Source organism: Archocentrus centrarchus, chromosome 21 (assembly GCF_007364275.1).
Source record: "Archocentrus centrarchus isolate MPI-CPG fArcCen1 chromosome 21, fArcCen1, whole genome shotgun sequence".
In the NCBI taxonomy this organism is placed as follows: Eukaryota; Metazoa; Chordata; class Actinopteri; order Cichliformes; family Cichlidae; genus Archocentrus; species Archocentrus centrarchus.
The window spans coordinates 15,057,122-15,077,338 of NC_044366.1; the positions used below are offsets into that span (position 1 = coordinate 15,057,122).

The 20,217-nt window shown below is 41.6% G+C and overlaps 1 protein-coding gene across 3 annotated transcripts in view; it reads right to left on the bottom strand.

The window, feature by feature from the left end:
* dip2a (disco-interacting protein 2 homolog A) overlaps nucleotides 1-20,217 on the bottom strand; it is an 89,826-nt gene that overhangs the window by 37,031 nt on the left and 32,578 nt on the right. For all 3 annotated transcript variants that reach the window (XM_030757392.1, XM_030757391.1, XM_030757390.1), the window contains exon 2: nucleotides 549-620. In XM_030757392.1, coding sequence (XP_030613252.1) covers nucleotides 549-620 — 72 coding nt within the window. The remainder of the gene's footprint in view (nucleotides 1-548; nucleotides 621-20,217) is intronic.

Consider the following 20,217-nt stretch of genomic DNA (forward strand, 5'->3'; position numbering starts at 1 on the left):
AACACAAATATGCACAAGCTGTCAAAAAGAAAAGGAAAGGAAAAAAAACATCCCACTAAACAAACAGCACTCTGTCAGACAGTTACTACCTCAAATCACACAATACAGAGCTTAACATCTGCATTACTAGAACAGCATAGAAAGATATATTCTTCAGTATGTCTTCATTTGCTTGTTTGTTTGTTTTACTTTAATTTTTATTGTATGACATATGGCTGATGGATCGGCATGGGATTAATAACAGACCCAAGGGTCACATGGGCACCAGGGATCACAGGAAACTTCAAACATATCTGACCACGTGAGTAAAGTCTAGCTCCAACCTTCAACCCAACCTGTGATAACCCATTTAGTATATTTATTTATTTTACTTCCCTCAACGATAATGACGATTGTCTTATTCTAAACGTAAAGCTCCTGTACTCTACAAAATGCCATTTCTTGTTCTGTTTTCTGCTGTAGGGACACCGGCCTAACTGCTACGCTAGTACTCAGACATATGAAATCTGTTCTGGAGAGAGAATTTCTTACAGGCCTGTGCACCTTACCTTGTATCTGTGGGATGTACGGTGCCAACAGCTTGCCTCTTTTCTTCTCATAGCCCTTCTGAGTGATGTCTCCTGTACAGACAGAGACAGAGGAACAGAGAGAGGGAGAGCAAAAGAGAGAGAGAGAGAGATGAGTCATTAGCTCAGCCAGGCTGGTTACACTGGCACCACAGAGCACCAGACGCAGGTTGGGTTAGCAAATGACCAGCCCTTCCTAATTGTTCATGTGCACTAGTGTTATTAAAAAAAAAAAAAGATCACAGCTGATAGGTACGCTCATGTGCAGAATTTCCTCTGAATAGCTGACTGGTGATGTCAGCTGTGGAAGTGGTATTTAAAAAAAAAAAAAAAAAAAGAAATCATCTGACTCGTGTATCTGGAATTTTTCCCCTCCCTCATTATTTTCACAAAAGTAAAAATACTGATGTCAGCACAAAGTGAGTCTGCCTCAGTCGTCTCCCCACAGTATGTTAAATAAGACCGGGGGCCGCGTGTCATTTAGTAGTCACATTTGAAAAGAATATCAATGCGTAAGCTTTTCCATGCCTGGAAGTTAAATATAATAAACGAAGAAAGAGATAAATGAGGTTAGACGGAGGCAGACAGGCTGACAGAGTGTGTCGAGGTATAAGACTAAGCAATAATGTACATAAATGTGCAATGTTACAGGCACTAAAACTAAAGCTAAGAGGATAATTATGAAGAATAATGCTATGAATATTTTTTCCCCTTTTCTCTGTTAACTTCATACCAAGTGATGTAAGGAAAACAATTTAAATTTTGATTAGCCTACCCTTTCTTTCACATTTATGAGTGACGGGCAAGTACAGTGTTTTGTTGCAAGCACTGTGGAAAAACTTGCTGTATTCTTTTAATTTAGGCCATCTCAGTGTCTTCTGTCTCTACTTGCAATCTCAGGCTGAACGAATGATGTTAAGATCAGAGCTCTATCAAGGTCAGACCATCTGAAACACGAGTTCTTGTTTCGCTTGTGGCTGAAGATCTTTCTTTAAGACTCTGGCTCTTTGGGGTCATTGCTGCAGGGACTGATAAGAAGCATCCCCACTGGATCTTAAGCGCTTAAACCTTTACACTGTTCTGCATCTCATACATGCTCTTTAATTTCCCTAACAATGACAAATATACTAAATCTAATGAAACTGAAAACTGGCAATTGGTAATGACTTAAGAGGATAAATTAAAGAAATTAATGGAACAGCACAATGTGGCCTGACCTGTTTTATATTCATTTTTGGGTTACAGTATTATGCATAAAACAATTAAGAAAAAAACAACAACATCATTGTTGTCATATAAACATCACGATCTGCCGGTCCCCACTTCAATCTGATTTCGGTAGCATTTTTAATGAATTGCACTTTATTTTTTGCCATCACAATGTGGATTTTTTTACCAGCTACACATTAAATTTGTTGGCCTTTACAGCCTTTATTTTCCTCCAAAACACAGCATCTTTTCAGAGCGACTTAAAAGCTTAGAACAAAATGACCCACCACTAAATGACAGTGTCACCAAAAGGCCAAAAATATTGCAAGACATTGGTGTCCATATGAGCTCTGTTCAAAAGACAGCAAAGTAGGTCGCTGAGTTTGGAGCGTTTTTAGATCATGGGTGGTTCTCTGGTTGTAAAATGTCATTGTGTTTCTGTATAACAGACACTGCTGTGGGCCAGGAGGAGGCTGATGGGGTGGAGACTTTTGTTGACAAAAGACGCATTGATTCAATCAGAGAGGCCTGACTGACAGCTCCTCTCCTCAAACACAAACCATCCGTACACAGTTATGCTTCCATGTAACCTCTCTAACAAGCACCAACACCTCTGAAGATGGATGTAAACAAACAGAACTGGCAACAAAACTGTGAGAGAGGAGGTGCTTTGGGGAAAATGTGCTTGACAGACATCCAGACTGTTTGTAGTGCCGAACAGCCACTTGGTGCAACATATTCTTCTTTTAACCCTTTAGCAATGAACATAAGAGTCAAAGGAAGATTTCCATATCAGCTTCTACTGGGTGGAAGCACTCAAGACCAGTGAATAGATATCACACTGTGCCCTTTCTATCCATTTCTGCAGGCTCTCAGTTGGGGTCATGAGGTTAGAGGTTAAGTGAAAAATGCTATAGTGCACTATAAAGCTATCTGGGGAAAATAAAACAAAAAAAACAAAACATTAAATGTACTCCCATGTGATACTACCTTGGGGAATACCTTTCTAACCCCTTTATAAAAGGGGATAGAAACAAAGTTAACCTCTGACCAGTCATACAGTGCATCATATTTCTATGCATCTATTTGACAATGTATTTAGTAATGTTGGCTTTGCTTGTTGCTCTTTAAGCCTCTAAAACACAACAGTGTGACAGTGTGAAGGCAGGTGTTGTTGGTCCTACTGGTTGCCGCGCAGCCCGCTGGTCCTGAGTCACCAGTAACTACTGAATGCTTGCACTGTTAAATGTCCAGGAGAGACAGAGGCCAGCAACAATACAGCGCTGTCCACGGGCCGAGCCGGCTGACCTGACACTGACTCTTTCTGGTGATAAGTTCTCGGTTTGTGTGTGTATGTGTGTGTGTGCATACATCAGTACATGTCTGTGTGTGTGTGTGCCAGCCTGTCTGAGTTTGCACACCACAGCAGCCAACCAGCTTGACAAGCACACAATGGACGGCTATTCTCTGCGGCAGCTCCAAATTCTCAGCCTCAGTGGCCAAGCAGCCCCTAGCACACCCTGATCCATCAAGTTATGTCTCAGTGAAGCTAATCTTTTGATCTGAGAACAAACAGCTTAGTCATTACATACAGAGGTACTGAGTCAGCGACAGTGGCCCTTAAACCAAATCTTAAAAGTAAAAAAAACAGAGGCTGAGGCACCAAAGGATTACAATATTTCTAGCCTAAGTGTGTATGGATGTGTGAGTTTGCATACGTTTGCACATATGTCCTTCATTCAGACAGACACTTGATTTCCCCTTTCTGTCTGATCTCTGAGTGCCTCCATAAGAGGAAAATGGGAGGGTTCAAAGGTCAATATGTGGTGTGCTGCCTGGGGAATAACAGGCAGCAGACGACATAGGATAGTAAGGTGGAGGGGAGGAGGCAGAAAGAAAGATGGATAGAGGGTAACATAATATATACTACAGTGCACAATGGATGCACTGCAACTTGCAATATATTTACAGCAAAAGGGCAAACACTTCATTTGACCCCCTTTAACCTTCTGCACTTACAACAGGCTGCCCCATGAACTGAGCTATAAAGAAAAGAGTATGTCTCCAAACATGCACCAGGGAGGTCAAACAAAAACTGAGTCTGAAGGTACCCCCCCCCCAAAAAAAAAAAAAAAAAAAAAAACCTAAGAGGAAGAGATGAGAAAAGGTGGGAGCTCAGCTGGAAGACTGTCATCTTTTCCCAGACCAGCATTCACCCTGATCAACCCCCCCCACTTCACCCCTCCACCATAACCGCTTCACCTTCATCTCAACCACTGAGGGGTCACTGTCCACACATACTAACCATTCCTGTCATGTTCTGACCCCCAGACGCTCTCGCTTTTCAAATAATTTCTGCAGTTCCCTCTGAGGAGAAATATAAGAAACAGAGTGATATCTTGGCCCCACTTTTTTGGAAGTATAAATGCTAGTCTTGTGAAAGTAGCTTTCATCCATCTGAAGTGATAAAATGTCATTTATCTCAGACCATAGGCTTTATTTTTTTCTTCCTGGCACATTACCCGATGTTATTACGGTCAACATTCCTCTCACCAAGGCCTGAATCCAATTTGGGGGAAAAGATGGCCAATCTTGTGACACACAGAACAGTGACACAGAGAGAGCCAGCTGTCCTCTGCTATGTCTTATGGACTACAGCTGACTGATGGCTATTGAGTATAATTGATTGATAGCTACTGACTGGAGACGTTTCTCCAATGAGACCCATTAGAGAATTGCCCTGCATCTCCCCAGATGGAGCTCTTCAATCAGGGAGGGGAGATACTGAAACGCGGCACATTCCTGTACAAGCCGACACAAGCAAATCAGGGATATATAATTAAACTTTAATCTACTTTAATGTGAAGAGTAATGATAGATTTGTATGGTCACACGCTTCTTTTTTTCTCTACATGCAGACCAAGGAGTCCACTCGGGCTCTCAACTCTGTCCGTTGGTATTACGTGCATGCTCACGCAAAACTGTAAGCAGGAAAAACACTAGCTCTTAGTGCTTGTGTGTGTGTGTGTGTGTGTGTGTGTGTATGGCAGACTATGTGGCTGCCTTGCTAGGAGTCTACCAGGGAAAGCAACACGTGATAACATGTCATCTCGACCTACTTACAGTCTGATTCTATTGTTTGTAGTTCTCAAACTCTTCATTCTTTTTAAGCATCATTTAATTTCTAAATTATTTTCTCAACAAATCAATTAATAGTCTGGTTTATAACATGTCAGAAAACTATGAAAAATGTGTATCAAGCCAAGTCAAATTTATTTATAAGCACATTTAAAAACAACAGCTGTTGAGCAAAGTGCTGTACAGCTAAAATAATGAAATAACATGAGGCAATAAGAAAATATTAAATGAAAAAACACAAGTAAAACAGTACAAATAAAAAGTAATCAGAGCTCAGTCTGGATTTAAAGTCAAAGAATAAAAATGAGTTTTGAAAGTATCTAATGGTCGGGAGGTCCATCATAGCTACTTTATAAAGTGCCATTTCTTTATTGCTTTCTTTGACTGATGATTTAAATATATTTAGCTTATTAAACCAGAAGAGCAAAGGAAGTCTTACATTTAAGGAGCTTTATTAACCATATAAATTAATGCAATACAAATTTGTCCATTTGCCGCTCCACCAACAATTGAATAATTAAAGCCCCAATGTCTGCACCACACTCCCACCTTCTCCTGAAGTGACCGACAGCCAGGGAGGTGGCCCCACCCAGCCTTAATGTCAGTTCCAGTGCCAGTCTGACCCTCAACGTGCCAACACTGCTGCCAAGCCAGCAATCAAATCATCTTTCCTTCAGCTGCAGAAATCCACAACCAAATATTTAGGCAGGACGGCATTTGCGAATTTGCTCTCTAGGCTTTCGTGTTGATTCCAGCAAAAGCAGATGTGGCCAGCTGTCATTAAGCATTAGCTCTCTGGCAAACAACCGTCACTTTTACACATGTGGATTAAGCTTTACCCTAAACAGACGTTTAAATCTCGTCATTTTCCCACTGCATATTTGCAGCGGATCATTTGACGACCCAAAGTGACCTGTTTCAGGTATTATTCCTGTCATCATCAGACCTCAGCTGGGATGAAATGAGCATCTTCTCCTGTCTTTTATTTTCAGAAAACATTCCCATCATTGCTGAGAAAACAGAGCACAGACACAAATGAGGATCAGATAGACGGATAGATGGAGACAGAGCACCGCACCACAGGCTCAACCACATGTCTAGCTAATTAGGCTGTCTAGAAGACAAAAAAAAAAAAAAAAAACACTAAGCAAGCAGCAGAAAAAGTAAAATAAAAGGATAAAGTGTGCAGTGACCACAGCAGACCCGTATTAAACTAACGACCCCCCCCACCCACCCACCTACCCACACACACACACACACACACACACACACACAGAGGCTGATTCACTCACATGCAGAAGCCAGATGCAGCGAAACGAAGAGATGTCTTCAGCACAGATGGAGAGATAGAAGGACAGAAAAAGAAGAGGCCAGCGGCAGATTCAGGCAGTCGAGGCTAACCAGCTAACACGGGCTACCAGGCAAACTCTAAGAAGTCCTGCTGTCATAAGTCAGGCCCTTCAGCATCCTTTTGTTTCCTTTCATAGTGAGAGCAGGAGGAATGAACAAACCCCATCACCCTCATTCTGCCTTCATATCACTCCCCTCCCTCTCACCCTCTCTCAAAACCATCTCTCCCAACACCCCCTCTTCATTACGCTGCCCCTGATACACCCCCCCCCCCCTTTTTTTTCCCCCTATTGCTCTCTCTCCCTCCATCCCTCGTTTCTCCTCCCAGCTAAGGTCTCTACAAAGCCAAACTAGGCTGCAGGATTAGGGTGTCAAAGCAGACCCCTGCCCCCCACCTTCCCACATACCAGTCTCTCACACACTGTACGACAACTATGAAAGGAGGTTCGCTGGCCTGTTGCAACACGTTCATGAAGGTCAAGTTACAGTACACAAAAATGGTTTGCTGCCTCTCTAAAGGCAACCATAGCCTCTACACAATGCTAGATGGTGGCTGTAACCACACATCCACAGGGACAGCCAGATCACGCATGCCTCAGAATACACCACCACCCTGTCTCAATTTGTTGAAAGCTGGCTGTAGTTTCCACAAACATGCTTTCTGAACAATTCTGCCTTTATTTTAGGGGAAAGGAGAAGCTACGCTGGGGTAGGATTTGGTCTACCTTTGATGCGGCAGAAAAATCTCCCCTTTATTATTTTGTTTTATTTTAATTTTTTTTGGAGACAGCAGTCCCACTGGGCTTATCTGCCTTCTGTGTGCGCACATTAGTATTTCATTTTAGGATTTAGTTGCCAATGCCCTATGGCAGCCCAATGGCAGCGTGTTTCAGTGAATACCTGAATATAATTAAGCGTATTATTGCTTGGGACAATGCACGCTAATGAACCTGGATTACCACTACTAAACACACACACACACACACACACACACACACACACACACACACACACACACACACACACCATCTGTCGATTAATCGATTATTTGACTTACTATACAAGTTCATTTAGGAACAATTTGGTAACAAATGAATAATTTCAGTTGTTATTAATACCAACTACTTCCTGGCATTTTTTAAATTTATGATAATATATTTAGTCTTTAGGCTTTTACCACCTAATTGACAAAAGAAGAAAAATAATGTCATTACAAAACCCATAAGCAGATCACTCAGGAATGGAACCTACATTCGTGTTAATGGAGTTTTCCTCCATTTGGACATTTTTGTTTATCAATTATCTAGGAAAAAGAGGTAAGACAAGTCATCGCCTTTACAATAAACCAATAAACTGTGGATTCATGCATAATTGCTCCTCACAACCCCTCTAATTCATGCATAAACCCTGAATCGATTAGTAGAAACTGTATAAATAATATGCCATACCTAAAGTTAGAAGGTAAAGTTGAGGCTGTTTGTGGCACACAAATAAGGACTTGAAGTTACCTCCAATGTGCTGCCTCCAGTTTGCTGAATATGGACTTTTTTTTCTGGTGTTCACAGGTGACGAGGTTTGCTCCTGCACCAGATTGCGGAGGGTGGCAGAGCTACACAAAGTTGGCGTAAGGGTTGTTTAGTGTGTGCCTACTATTCTCAATGTTTCACTGACTTCCATCAGGTAGTTTTAGTTCTGCTATTTCAGGACTTTAATCATCGACAGTACTAGGCAAAAGTCTTGAATCTTGACCACAACTCATTTCTTTAAATTTTGCAAATAAAATGGGAAATAGGTTAAACACAAGCAAACATACATGGAAATACAGTATATAAGGCAAAAGCAAAGTTTGTACAATTCTGATGAGCTTGAGCGACAGTATTTGGTGAGGCAGCTTTCTAGTAATTTCTTTAAGTAGTCTTCAGGAATAGTTCTCCAGGCTTCTTGAAGGACATTTAAAAGCTTTTTTTTGGATGCTGGCTGCCTTTTGTTCTGTTCTCTGTCAAGATGATCCCACACCACTTCAATAATGTTGAGAAGAAGAGTAGATGGATCAACTGAAGGGCCAGATGCATCTGTCACATCCTATGTCAAGTCTTTACCGGGTTTTTTTTTCATATTTCTTAAGGATATGACTGTCAGATACTGTTCATCTGCTGTAAATCGTTTTTTAGGCCTGCCACTTATTCTTTTCCCCTCCACTTGTTCAGTTTCCGCAAATTTCCACATAATTTGTTCCCATTTCTTTAGTTGAATCCATGAAAAATACCAAAGATAACTCAGTTTGACAGGCACAAAAGTGTCTAAAGATACTATTTAAAATCAGTTCTTTGCAAAGTTGTCTGTTGTGGGTTTTTTATGCTTGAATGAATAATAAGTTGGTGTTAAGTGTGATAACAAAAGAAAAAGCAGCCAGTGTCCAAAGAAAAACTTTGACCTTCAGAAAGCCTTGAGAACTATTGCTCAAGACCAAATTACACTGGATGGCAATATTGTAATACATTTTTGTGTAATTTAAACAGGTGCAGAGCTAAAAAAAAAAAAAAAAAAAAAAAAAAATCATCTTACAAGAGTTTAGCAGTCACAGACCTGATAGCAGGCCAAATCATTTTGACTTACACGGTGAATGTGGCTTCCTGCTGCACACTGCAGTACCGTACCTTTCAAAAAACCAAACCTCGAGGCGATAAGAAATGTGTGAGTGAACATTTATTATTTCGTACAGCTCGAGTCAGGCTGAATGACATCAATGCACAGTGTAAGATCATTTATATGACATGCATCCTTGTGGAAGGTTAAAGACCGTCAGGGTCGGAAGGAAGAAGGATAAGTGCTGCAGAAAAGAGACCTGGGTTGATTGAGGATGACAAGGAGCTTGAAACTGAGAGCCAGCTGGAAAAACGCAGGAGGGGTGGGACGTATTGGAGGGGGCTCCGAGGAGAGTTCTGAGACAGAAAGGGGGATGAGGAGAGAAAAGAGAGAAAAAAGGAGGAATAACAGAGGACATGATTAAAAGGTAATGACTTCCTCTTCCTTTCACTAGACGCACATGCTGAGAGACACGCGCACACGTGCACAGATAACCATGATCCTAAAGCGTCTGGGCGTCTCTCAGTCTCCATCCATCAACAGCTTCAATCACACCGTCGTATCTCTTTTAATTAAGTAGTGCCAACGAATTAGGAAACCGAACAAACCCTCCATTACCACTTTGCTAATACATAACCCCCTCATCACACATGCACACACACTGAGAGCCTAAAATCCCCCTCCATCCCCCAGGCTCTGTGCGGCTGGTGAGCAGACAGACAGCGTGAATAATAAGACATTAGATGCAGCGCTGCCTTACACAGGGGGGCCCTGCAGCTGTGCACTGATTTGGGGTAGCAGATGAGGGGGGGGCTGTAATTAACAGTCACAAATAAACACTGATACTGTACGCGCACACATCAAAGGAACACACGCAAAATGCTTACACCAGCTCCCACAAAGAAGCAGATGCAGATCAATTCAAGAGCGAATACCAAAGCAGAGCAGGGGTCTGGCCAGCGTGCACACAAACACATACACAAACACACAAAAATGTAAAACCCGACACAGTGTAGTCATTAGTTTATGTTAAATTAAAAAGCATGAAGCCCTGGGGAAGAATGAGTGAACCGGTCACCTCAGTCTGTGTGTGTTCTTGTGTGCAAATTTTCAGAATGAGGACATTTTAGGGAAGTGAGATATTTTTGCCTTTTTAAGAAGCTCCAATTTATTCTCAGGGTAAAGCTGCGCTCAGACTTAAAGTAAGATTTGGGGTTAGGCTTGTATGATCAAGAGGCAGGAACTGCTTTGTATCACTGAGGGTCCTCACAAGCATCCCTGGCTGTAGTCCAAACATATCCCAGCTCCATTAAGACACACGATACACAAGTCTGGCTGAGCTGCACAGTAACTGAGGGATGTGCTGCTATTCTGGCTTTCAGCCAAAGTTTCATGATGTGTAAACACCCGACTATTTCTGCTGCCGGTACACCAACAGCAGCAGAAATTGTCCTTTCCAACGTCACACAGCACAAGTGTACACGCAATTCAGTAAACTAACTACTACAATATCTGTGCTGATGAAAAAGATCGATAATTCTAGCGTGTATTCCTGTTGAGACTGCAATTTTCTGCTCACATTTACTTTTCAATTTAAGCTTCCTTGAAGCTTTTAGCACCCACAAGAGTGATTCAAAGTAACTTGAATTTTATAACTGTCAATACACAGTAATGGTAATTACATATTGTGTTGCCTCAACAGAGCTCTGGTATTAATACAAATAAATTAAAATAGGAACAGAAAATGTGAAAACTGTCTCATTCTCTAAGTGTTTTAGTGTGTGTTAGTGTGCGCGCCTCTCCATGCATGTGATTTGCAGAGCGAGATATCTGTGTGACAAGCGTGACCAGTGTGGGAGCCTCAGAAAAAATAGAGTCTGCCCTGAAACACCAAGCACCACTGTGATGGACTAACTGCCTGTACTTCACATGTTTAGCGCAGAAGTGCCAGCCTTTCTGTACGGCTGTATGGCTGTATGGCTCACTTCTCCAATAACATGCTTATAAATCCTCACTGCCAGCGGTGGCTCTCGAGCTGCAGGAAATCATGCGTGCTGCTGTCATCTGGCCCACACATATGAGCTGATGGTGTTATTGCAGAGAGAGCAGAGCCGCAGTGGTAAGAGCAAAAAAAAGCAAAAATAATGGATAACTAACTCGAGACTGAACCAAAGTGTCTTCACCAACTTAATCAAAAGTCAAGCTCCCCGATGAAACCTGCTTTGAGATGGGATGTGCGCTCATTTCACCACATGCACCATGCATTCCTTCTAACACCACCTTTCAAGAGCAATTTGGGGTTTATGCATAAGACAAGATAGCTATATGTCCCTAAGAAACAGTCACAATTACTGACTACTGTCATAATGCATAACTTTTTTCTACTGATGGTATTGCCCACCTCTTTAGCAGAAGCAGATTAATGCAGCACCAGCCTCTTTGATGAGAAACCCCGAGTCCCTGGTGTTTGAGATATGAGTCGGATAGTGTCCCATCTTAAGCTCCCAGCTCTGTGGCTCACCTCTCAAAAAAATGTAAGGAGATTTATTGTCTCCTTCTTTGCCTGGTTATTACCATATGAATGGCCATGTTTCACAGGCTTGACACAGGCTTAGCCATTAAGCTCGTTGCATGTACACACACATACATAAACACTTAAACGCTATAGTGAGGGACAGCGGGGTGGGAGAACGCTGGGCGTGTTTGCATAAATGCACAAAAACATCTACACATGGATACCGTGGCAATCCAATTAATGGGTGCGCACGCAGATATACTTTGTGATGTTAGAGATGCGGCATACTGTGTTTGCAAAAGTGCTGGTTTTGCACCCATATGTAAGGGTGAGAGCTAACTAGCCCTGGTCAAAGTCTAACAAGCCACACAGCGAGGTCTTTTGTTTTTCGCCTGTGATTCATGACAGGGTCTTGGTGGGAAGCCCAGCATCAGTGTGTGACTGCATGAAATTGTGTATGTGCCTCTGATTACCCATGCAACAAAAAAAAAGAAAACATACCATCGGCCCATTATTTTCCTGTCATCACGGCAGATGTGAAATATGTGGTATGTTTCCAAATATATCTGCAGCTCTTTGCAGAGAGCAGAGCAGGGCTGCCCAGGTGAGAGAGGATAAACACAGCAACAACGCAGGTCAACAGAACAAGCAGGTGGACACATAATGGGGAACAAATATGGTCAAACACAGTTATGAATATATATGGCAGCAGTGGTTAGCACTGTTTGCGAGGAGCGCGGTTATCTCCAGAGGTCACCTTTTCTGGAAAGACAGGCTTGTTTTGGTTCTTATTCTCATAACTGGGGAGAAGAGCTGCAGCAAAAAAAATCATTTTTATTTCATTTATTGCTGGATACTGACCTGTGATTCCTCCATTAAACGTTGAGTCCAAAATAAGGCAAAAAATACTATAAAAAAAAAAAAATTTCTGGAGATCAGAGCGATGATTTCAAATTGTTTGTTTTGGCTAATAGCATGAAACCTAACATCGCTATTATTCTTTGTTTGTAGTCCATTATAATTCTGTAAATAAACAGAAACAGTGTTCACTGTTAGCTATATAGAGCACAGCACTGCCTACTCACAAACAACACATGCAGCCAGTGTTGCAGAGGTGACAAAAACAAGGCCCATCTGAACTCAGTAGGTACATTTAGGCGGGCAGGTTCTCAGCATCATGTGTATAAATATGCCTCTTTTAAACTCATCACTCTTATGAAATTTAAATAAACAGGCCAATCTACTCTGCAAATACTGGGAGCAAGGAAGATGCTTTTAGCAGAGCTGCAGGCTGTAATAATATCAGGCGTAATAATTCAAAATCCAGCAGGAGAGCTATTGATGCTAATGTGCAGTAATATTTATAATTTATAATGATTATACATATTAGAGCACATTTATAGTAACAACTCCACAATTCAGCTTACCTTTATTTAGCTGAACAAATAAAGTTTCTGCAGTTATTTTCTAACATGCACAGTATACGCACGTGTTCAGAAGCAACTTGATTTTACTTGAGTTAGACCAAAAAAAAAAAAAAAAAAAATCCAGATACAAATATGCAGATCCTCATGATTATAAACTACAAACCAGCAATCAGCACTGTTCCAATGTAATGATGAGCCAAATCATCATTTCAGAAATATCTAAGCTACAGGATTTTCAGCCGTACTATGTTTTGCTCAGGGATGCACTCTCTCTGTCTGACATTCAAAAACAGGCTGATCGCCCCGGGCTCCTGGACAGGATGACCAAGCCTCACCTCTTCTCAAACACCATCTGTTCCTCCCTTTCCATTTCCTCTTCACGCTATACCACAAACCCACTGCTCCAACACCTAAAAATATACTAAGTGTCAAAATCACTCCTTCATGCACTGCAGACTTGGTCTTTATGTTCACATTATGCTCACAAGCTTCCTTCTTTGTTTTGATATTTTACTTTGCTGTTATGTCTCTACAGAGAAATTATGCAAAGGGTGTTTTAACATTAACTTTCTTTCAGACTTTTCCTTTCAAACCCCAGATTTTTACATATTTTTAAAGGTAAGGATTAAAGCTTGTGTCACATCACACCAAATAAATAACTTTCTCCCCCTACTACACCCACTTCCTCTCCCTCTGTCCTTCCTCTCACCCTGCTTAATATTTTATGTCAGCCTGTGTCAAGGCAACAGTGCCCATCCTTCACAGATTATGTGGCAATGTAGAATACTGATACGGACTAATAAGAATATATAATTGGGAAAGAGCTTCCCTTGAAAGCCAAGCTACAGCACCCTTAAAAACTTTTGTCACAATATGCTCCCTTACACACTTTACAACCCACATACGCGCGTGATTGCTCATCTATAATGCAGCAATGTGGCACTTTCACTCTCTCTACAACACAACCAACTGAACTGTGCTCCTCCGGCTGCCCTCAAGCAGCTAAGTATGGCAGCGATAGCGCTCTCAAGGCCAGACTTAATCCTTTTAAATTTTAACACCACAGCTCAACACTGTCCCAGCTGCTGTTAACAAGACCAGGACTGGCCAGAACATCTGGTTGCCCTCAGACAAGATATTTACTGCTGCAGGAGACGAGCTCACACTGGCGTAAACACATTGAGAGCCCGCAAAGTTGAGTTTAGTATCAAGAGTAACGTAATTCCATTTTTGAAGCAACAGTTTTAGATTTGTGTGCACCAGAGGTTTAGACCACCCGGAGTGAGAATATTTTCCACCATCCTCACGCTTGTTTCGCGCCTCTTCTTACTTTTGATAGTTCAAATTAAGGTAAAGAGTTAGGATTATCTAAGCCTTTCAGGACAAGAGTCACTACAGGTAGGGTGCGACAGCTGGGTGAAAATTATGAAGTTCAACTAAGGTGAATGAAAAATCTGTTTTTAGAGAAAATAAACAAGGGTTGGTAGGCTATCATTCAGTCTGAATCCATTATATTTCTGAGAGGTTTGAAGGGTGGGACGTAAACCTTTTTTTTGCTTCTGAAGTGGGAAATACCAGAAAAGGTTTGAGAATTACTGTCATGATCTTGTGATGTGCAAGCGTCATAGCATGGGATTCACATCATCTTCCTACTCTTTAAACTATTCGGTGACTCTTCACACGCTATGTATGGGGACACTGTTTTATTAAAGAACAATCAAGATAACTCAGAACAGCCATGCATTGATTTGCAGTCACCCAAACCCTGCCAGCAAAATACAGAACAAAGCATAACACAGCAACCGCATCTCTCAGTGAAAGAGGTCAAGGGTTCAGGTTTTTCCTTTAATTTGTCACCAGTCTGCAACTCCTCTCACCTACATTCTCACACACACACACACACACACACACACACACACACACACACACACACACACACACACACACACACACACACACACACACACACTGAGGAGTAATGAGAGCAAAGGAAGCATGAGGAGAGCCCAGCTGGAGCACATGTGCAGAGCTCCTGTTCTAATGAGTCCATTAGTCAGTGGTACAGCAACCACAACTGCTACCGCACATACAGGCAGATATAAACGTGCAGAAACACAGCAATGTTCACGATTTAAGCACACACTTTTTACATATTCACACTGTCTGCCCCCGAGCGACAATCAAACCAACATCACCATCCATTTTGCTGTGACAAACTGATAGTGCACACAACTACCGGTAGGTAACAGTGGGAATACAGTGATGCTCATGTACAACTGAAGTGCTCGCCGACAGTTTAACAGCAGTGGGCTTTTGTCTAATCTGTCCAACAGAGGGTGCTAGAGAGATGTGCAGCTCCCGCACCATCACTTCTCAGGCTCGTTCCCTCTGATCATCCTCTTCTGTGCTCTTTTCACCTAGCAGTCTTTAAAGAAACTCCACATCACGCCTACATGTGTGGATTCAGTTTTATTTTGTGGAGGTGTGTGTGTGTGTCCCAGGGAGCTAATTATTTGCCACACTGGGATATTGACTTGATCTATCAAAACTGTTTCATCACTTAAAAACAGGAATAATTTTTCAGGGGTGAAAATGCTCATGAATAACATCCCATTATACCTCTATTCCTGACTATACCAGCATAATTTCACCATGGCCTGGGGCAGCTCTGGGTTCTGTAATGAATGTGTGAAATATAGTGCCTCCTAGTACAAGCAACTTGCAGACAGAACCCAATACACTCATAAAGACTGAAAGGCTGAGCTGTATTCACAGTGTGTAAGTAAGCCTGGCATCAGGTTGTGTGTGTGACTGCACGGGAAGTGGCAGCACTCAGCCTGAGCCTATCTATCACAGTGCTTGTGCGTTTCCTAATGAGTGAGCTCTTAATGAAGCTGAGCTCTGTGTGATCAGCTCTCGTCAACAAAGGCCAAGCTATTAAAAAAAAACAATCACTTTACCTCCGCAGCACAAGCAAAGAGGTACTCGGACACAAAACAGCCAGCTCTTGACCTAACAAGAAGTAGCCTTCATCAGTGTTTACAGCTGGGCTGAAATGATAATCTGTTATTTTTGAAAGATGAAATACATGAATGAAACGGTAATGTGCTGCAGGTAGAGAGCAGATACCGGTGTTAAAGGTGCACAAGCCTCTGCACTTATTAATGTTTATGCAGATAAAGAAGAAAAAAAAAAAAATCAGGATACACTTTAATTTTAAGTTTAGTTCATAAGAAAAACAGGAAAAATGCAATGTGATGAAACCATTTTAAAATATTCCTTTCATGTATATCATCAACTAATTTTTTTTGCTCTTTTGTTTTTGTTTTGTTTTGACAACCTGCCAACTGACACTGGTACTAATAAAAGAGGAGTCATAAATATTACAGTATTGGAAAGGCACCACTGCGACTATGTATTGTTGATTTAGATGTGCACTAATATTTATACATGTATTTTGACAATGAGAGCATGAGCCAAACACTGATTGCAGCACTAATGCGTAAAACCTTTGAATACAGGAGCAGCTACTGATGGCAGAGGCAGTTAAACATATCCCTTAGAAATGAGCCACGTCTCTTTATGTGAAACTAGAGTGCTGAGAATGCAAATGTGGGCCAGTGCAGAGGGTGGGTGGGTGGACAGGTGGGAGTGAAGGAGGTGGAAGAGTTTGCAAACGAGAGAAAGGGAGGGACGCACGGGTGAGGGACAGATGTCTGCTCTTTACTGTACCCGCGTGAGCACGATGCCGGTCTGTGACCTGCGCCCAAAGGCATCTGCAATGCTAATGAAACTGCACGGCTATCTCCACAAGACATGTCTCTTCCACCCTGATCCTGAAGGTCGCCACTAACTGAACAAGGACCACAGTGTACTGTATGGGTCTTCCACCTTTCCTGGATGTGCATGTGCGAGAACAACTCTATACATATTTTTGTGTGTATGCTTTGTGTGTGTCAAGCAAGGGCCTCACCGCTGAATGAGTCATCAGTGAACCAACCCACTACAGACAAAAGGGCCAATGCTGTAGCTTCAATGTAACAGTATGCAACTAAGAATACACATACCAGTTTACAGGCAGCTCTTTATTTTAAGCTTTACTTCAAAGGAACTGAAGAGAAAAGAGCATATTTGTGAGAGGTATATTTTGACTTTGAAATTGTCCCTTGCTTTTACACGAGTGAAGCATGACAGATAGGACAGTCACAGCACAGAAAATTTGATAATAGCAGCATGTCCTTGGTTAAGCCTGCTATACAATCCTAAATGAATGGGGATATTATGTGGTACAGAGTTCACAGCAGCTATTAAAATAGATGATATACAGCGCTTCTCAGAGTACTTGTATATATTTTGTGCTTTGACGACTGCTTTTATGACATTTCCTGGAAAATAGGAAGCTCCTCTAAAAATAGTTGTGAAGATGGAAACAGAGAAAAAGAAAGGTTAGCCAGTCTAGATTATAGCCTTGTTGTTAGCGCTCGGGCAGAGCTTCTTACACTCTCTCGCTGGTCTTGGGGTGTAGCCGAACAATAACTCACACACATTTCACCATCATTATTCCATACATTCCACTAAGTATGACACAATTCCTTATATGGGTCTTTACTTTTTCTACGCTCTCTTTCCTAGATATGGTGAAGTGCGTTCCCATGCTGTTCTGGATCCTCCCCTGAGGGTACCTGGCCTTGGCATGAAACCTGTCTGCCCAACTGAGTAAAAGAGAGGGAGACGTGCCTTTGATGTCTCTGGACTGGTGGGATTCACTCAAAAAGAGATGAGGGTCAGGAAAAGCGAGAAAAAAAGAAGGGAGGGAGGCAGGGAGGGACGCAGGGAGGGAGCAAGAAACAGATAAGGTGGTGAGAGATGGAGGAAGACAGAGAGAGAAAAGGAGCAGGAAGGGGAGAAGATATTGATTGAACAGTGGAAATAAGGGAGAGAGAATACAAATAAAGGAAGAGAGGGTCGACAGGAAAAACAGGAGGGGGCGCAGACTTTGAAGTTATGAGCCGAGCAAAGACCGGCCTCCCTAGAGTAAAGGCAAGGGAGGGTCTGAGAGCTGCAATCATGTAAAGTGGATCGCTGAAGGAAAGAGAAAGATGATGAATCATGATCTCCTATTTTCTGTCTTTTTTTTGTTTGTCTCTATGTTTAATCTATTAAATAACACAAGAGGAGCAGGGGCAACATGAACTGAAAACAGTGTGTTTTCTGACATTCAGCTGGTTGACCATGTGCATTAATGCATCTTTCTTTGAGTTTTCTTGAGTTTGGCAGCAAGTAAGTCTCTCAGCAGTGGTAATTTAAAGAAAGGCTTCCAGCATCTGTAGCACTAGTTCAGGGTGCCCTGCTGTCCAACATAGTCTGTCCCAAGCAAAGGTCACCATGGTGAAAGTAACAGTGTTTTCTTCAGTATTCAGCTTTCACTGAAAACTAAATTCACAGAGCAAACCAGTCTGCAAATGAACACCACGCTGCATAACTTGGATTTGTTCTAAAAAAAGGTTTGAAAACTGACTATAACCTCTGACTACTTGAGAAATAGGATGTGTTTAATGGTCTCTAAGCACAAATAAAAAGAAGCAGTGGAAAATAAAACGAGAGGAGGAGCAGACAAAGAAAGAGTAGTCAGGATGGAGAGACCGCTTTATCTTTCCTTCACGCTCCATGGCCTCCCTTACAGTTGCCAGGCACTTCCTGCTCCATTGTGTAGTATGCTGGCTGTACATACAGGAAGTGGGTTCTTTGTTTCCTTTTTCCTTCCTGTTGGTGTCGAGCACAGCGAGGAGAGGAAAGTATGTGGATCTGGGAGCGAAGGACAACACACGCTGTGTTTGCAAGTAACCAGGAAGGAGCTCCTGGTGGAAACCTTCTGGACTTTGAAAACACTTAACAGCAGATTGTGGGGCTTAAATGAAAAGAGGACAACAAAAAGGGTTGATTGAGGGTTGTTTCACTAGATGCACAGATGGGCTGTTAACAGATACTTAATATACAGATGTCATTTACCGCAGGCACACAGTCACATGCCAACCATTGCATTTCTTCTGATTAGGCACCTGATCCTTACCGATTAACTGATCGGTTTCATGACTCATCTGGGAATGGAATAACTCTCAAATGGCAGGCGCTCAGCTACATCATATGTCATGTCAGCCAACTCTATTTACCACTCTTTATTGATTCACGCCTACACAATAGCCTCTGGCAACATGGAGCTCTGTTTTTGGTTTGATGCATCTCATCCATCCTCCACTTAATCTACTCCTTATAACTGCTACCTAAGAAAAGAAGGAATTCATCACAATGGTAAATAAGGAGATTAAATGTTAATTATAAAGCCCCTTGCATTTCTGTTATTCCAATAAAGGTCAGCTCACACTGAAAGCTGTAGTGTTCAACTCTGATTTATTACTCATATATGATATTTCTGTTTGGTGGAGTCCAATGGGAGCCGGTCACAGTAAAAATCTTTCTGAAAACAAATCTGGCCACTCAGCAATGATCTGAGCGAAACCCTCAGGCAGTTATCTGGCCAGTTATTTTGAAGCTCCCCTTGTAAATAAACAGGGAGAGCACAATATAAAATATTACAGACTTGCCAGTCAAAAAAAGAAAATAAAGCTTATAAATGTTGCGGATTTTGCCCAAAATAAGGTTTAAAACTCTTTTGTCCTCATAAGGTATCCTTCTGCTTCACAGCTGCAAAGTTACACAACCTTTCTCCTTCATCAGTCCAGAGTGCCACCGTGATCAAGGTCTCTGCGGTTTCCAACAGAGCACCGATAAACTTCCATATTCCTGTCACAGAGAAAGCCAAAACAAAAGCCAAAGTACACTTACCAAGGTTATTTTAGTTAACTAAAATAAAACTAAAAAGTACAACTAGACATGAAATAACAAAACTAAAACTGAAAAACTAAAATAAAATAAAAACAGAGGAAATAGTTTTAGTATTTGTTAATTTGGTAAAAATATATTATCCCCACCCCCACCTGATGAGGCTTTGATGAACATGCTGAGACTTTGGATGGTCTACAAGACTGAGTCACCTGCTTTCAGCAATCTCTGTGTTTTCATTGGAATATCTTTTACCTATTTCCTAAATCTTGCCTCTGGCATATGCCCTAAATACGATAACACTTTAAAAGAATAAAACTCACACTTTTCAAACAATAAAAGCTAAACTGAAATGAGCAAACCCACTCTGGAAACTGAAACTAAACTGATTGAAAACAAAAAGTCAAAACAAAACAAAAACAAACAAAAAAAAAAAAATTACATACATATTTACTATGCTAATGAGTAGATATGACCACCACCACACAGTTGAAACTGTTTTGAAACTCTACTGTGCAAATACACACTACATGACTGGCTCATGTGTTTCCCAGTTCAGCTGCTGATTGGCTCTTTGGGAGTCAAT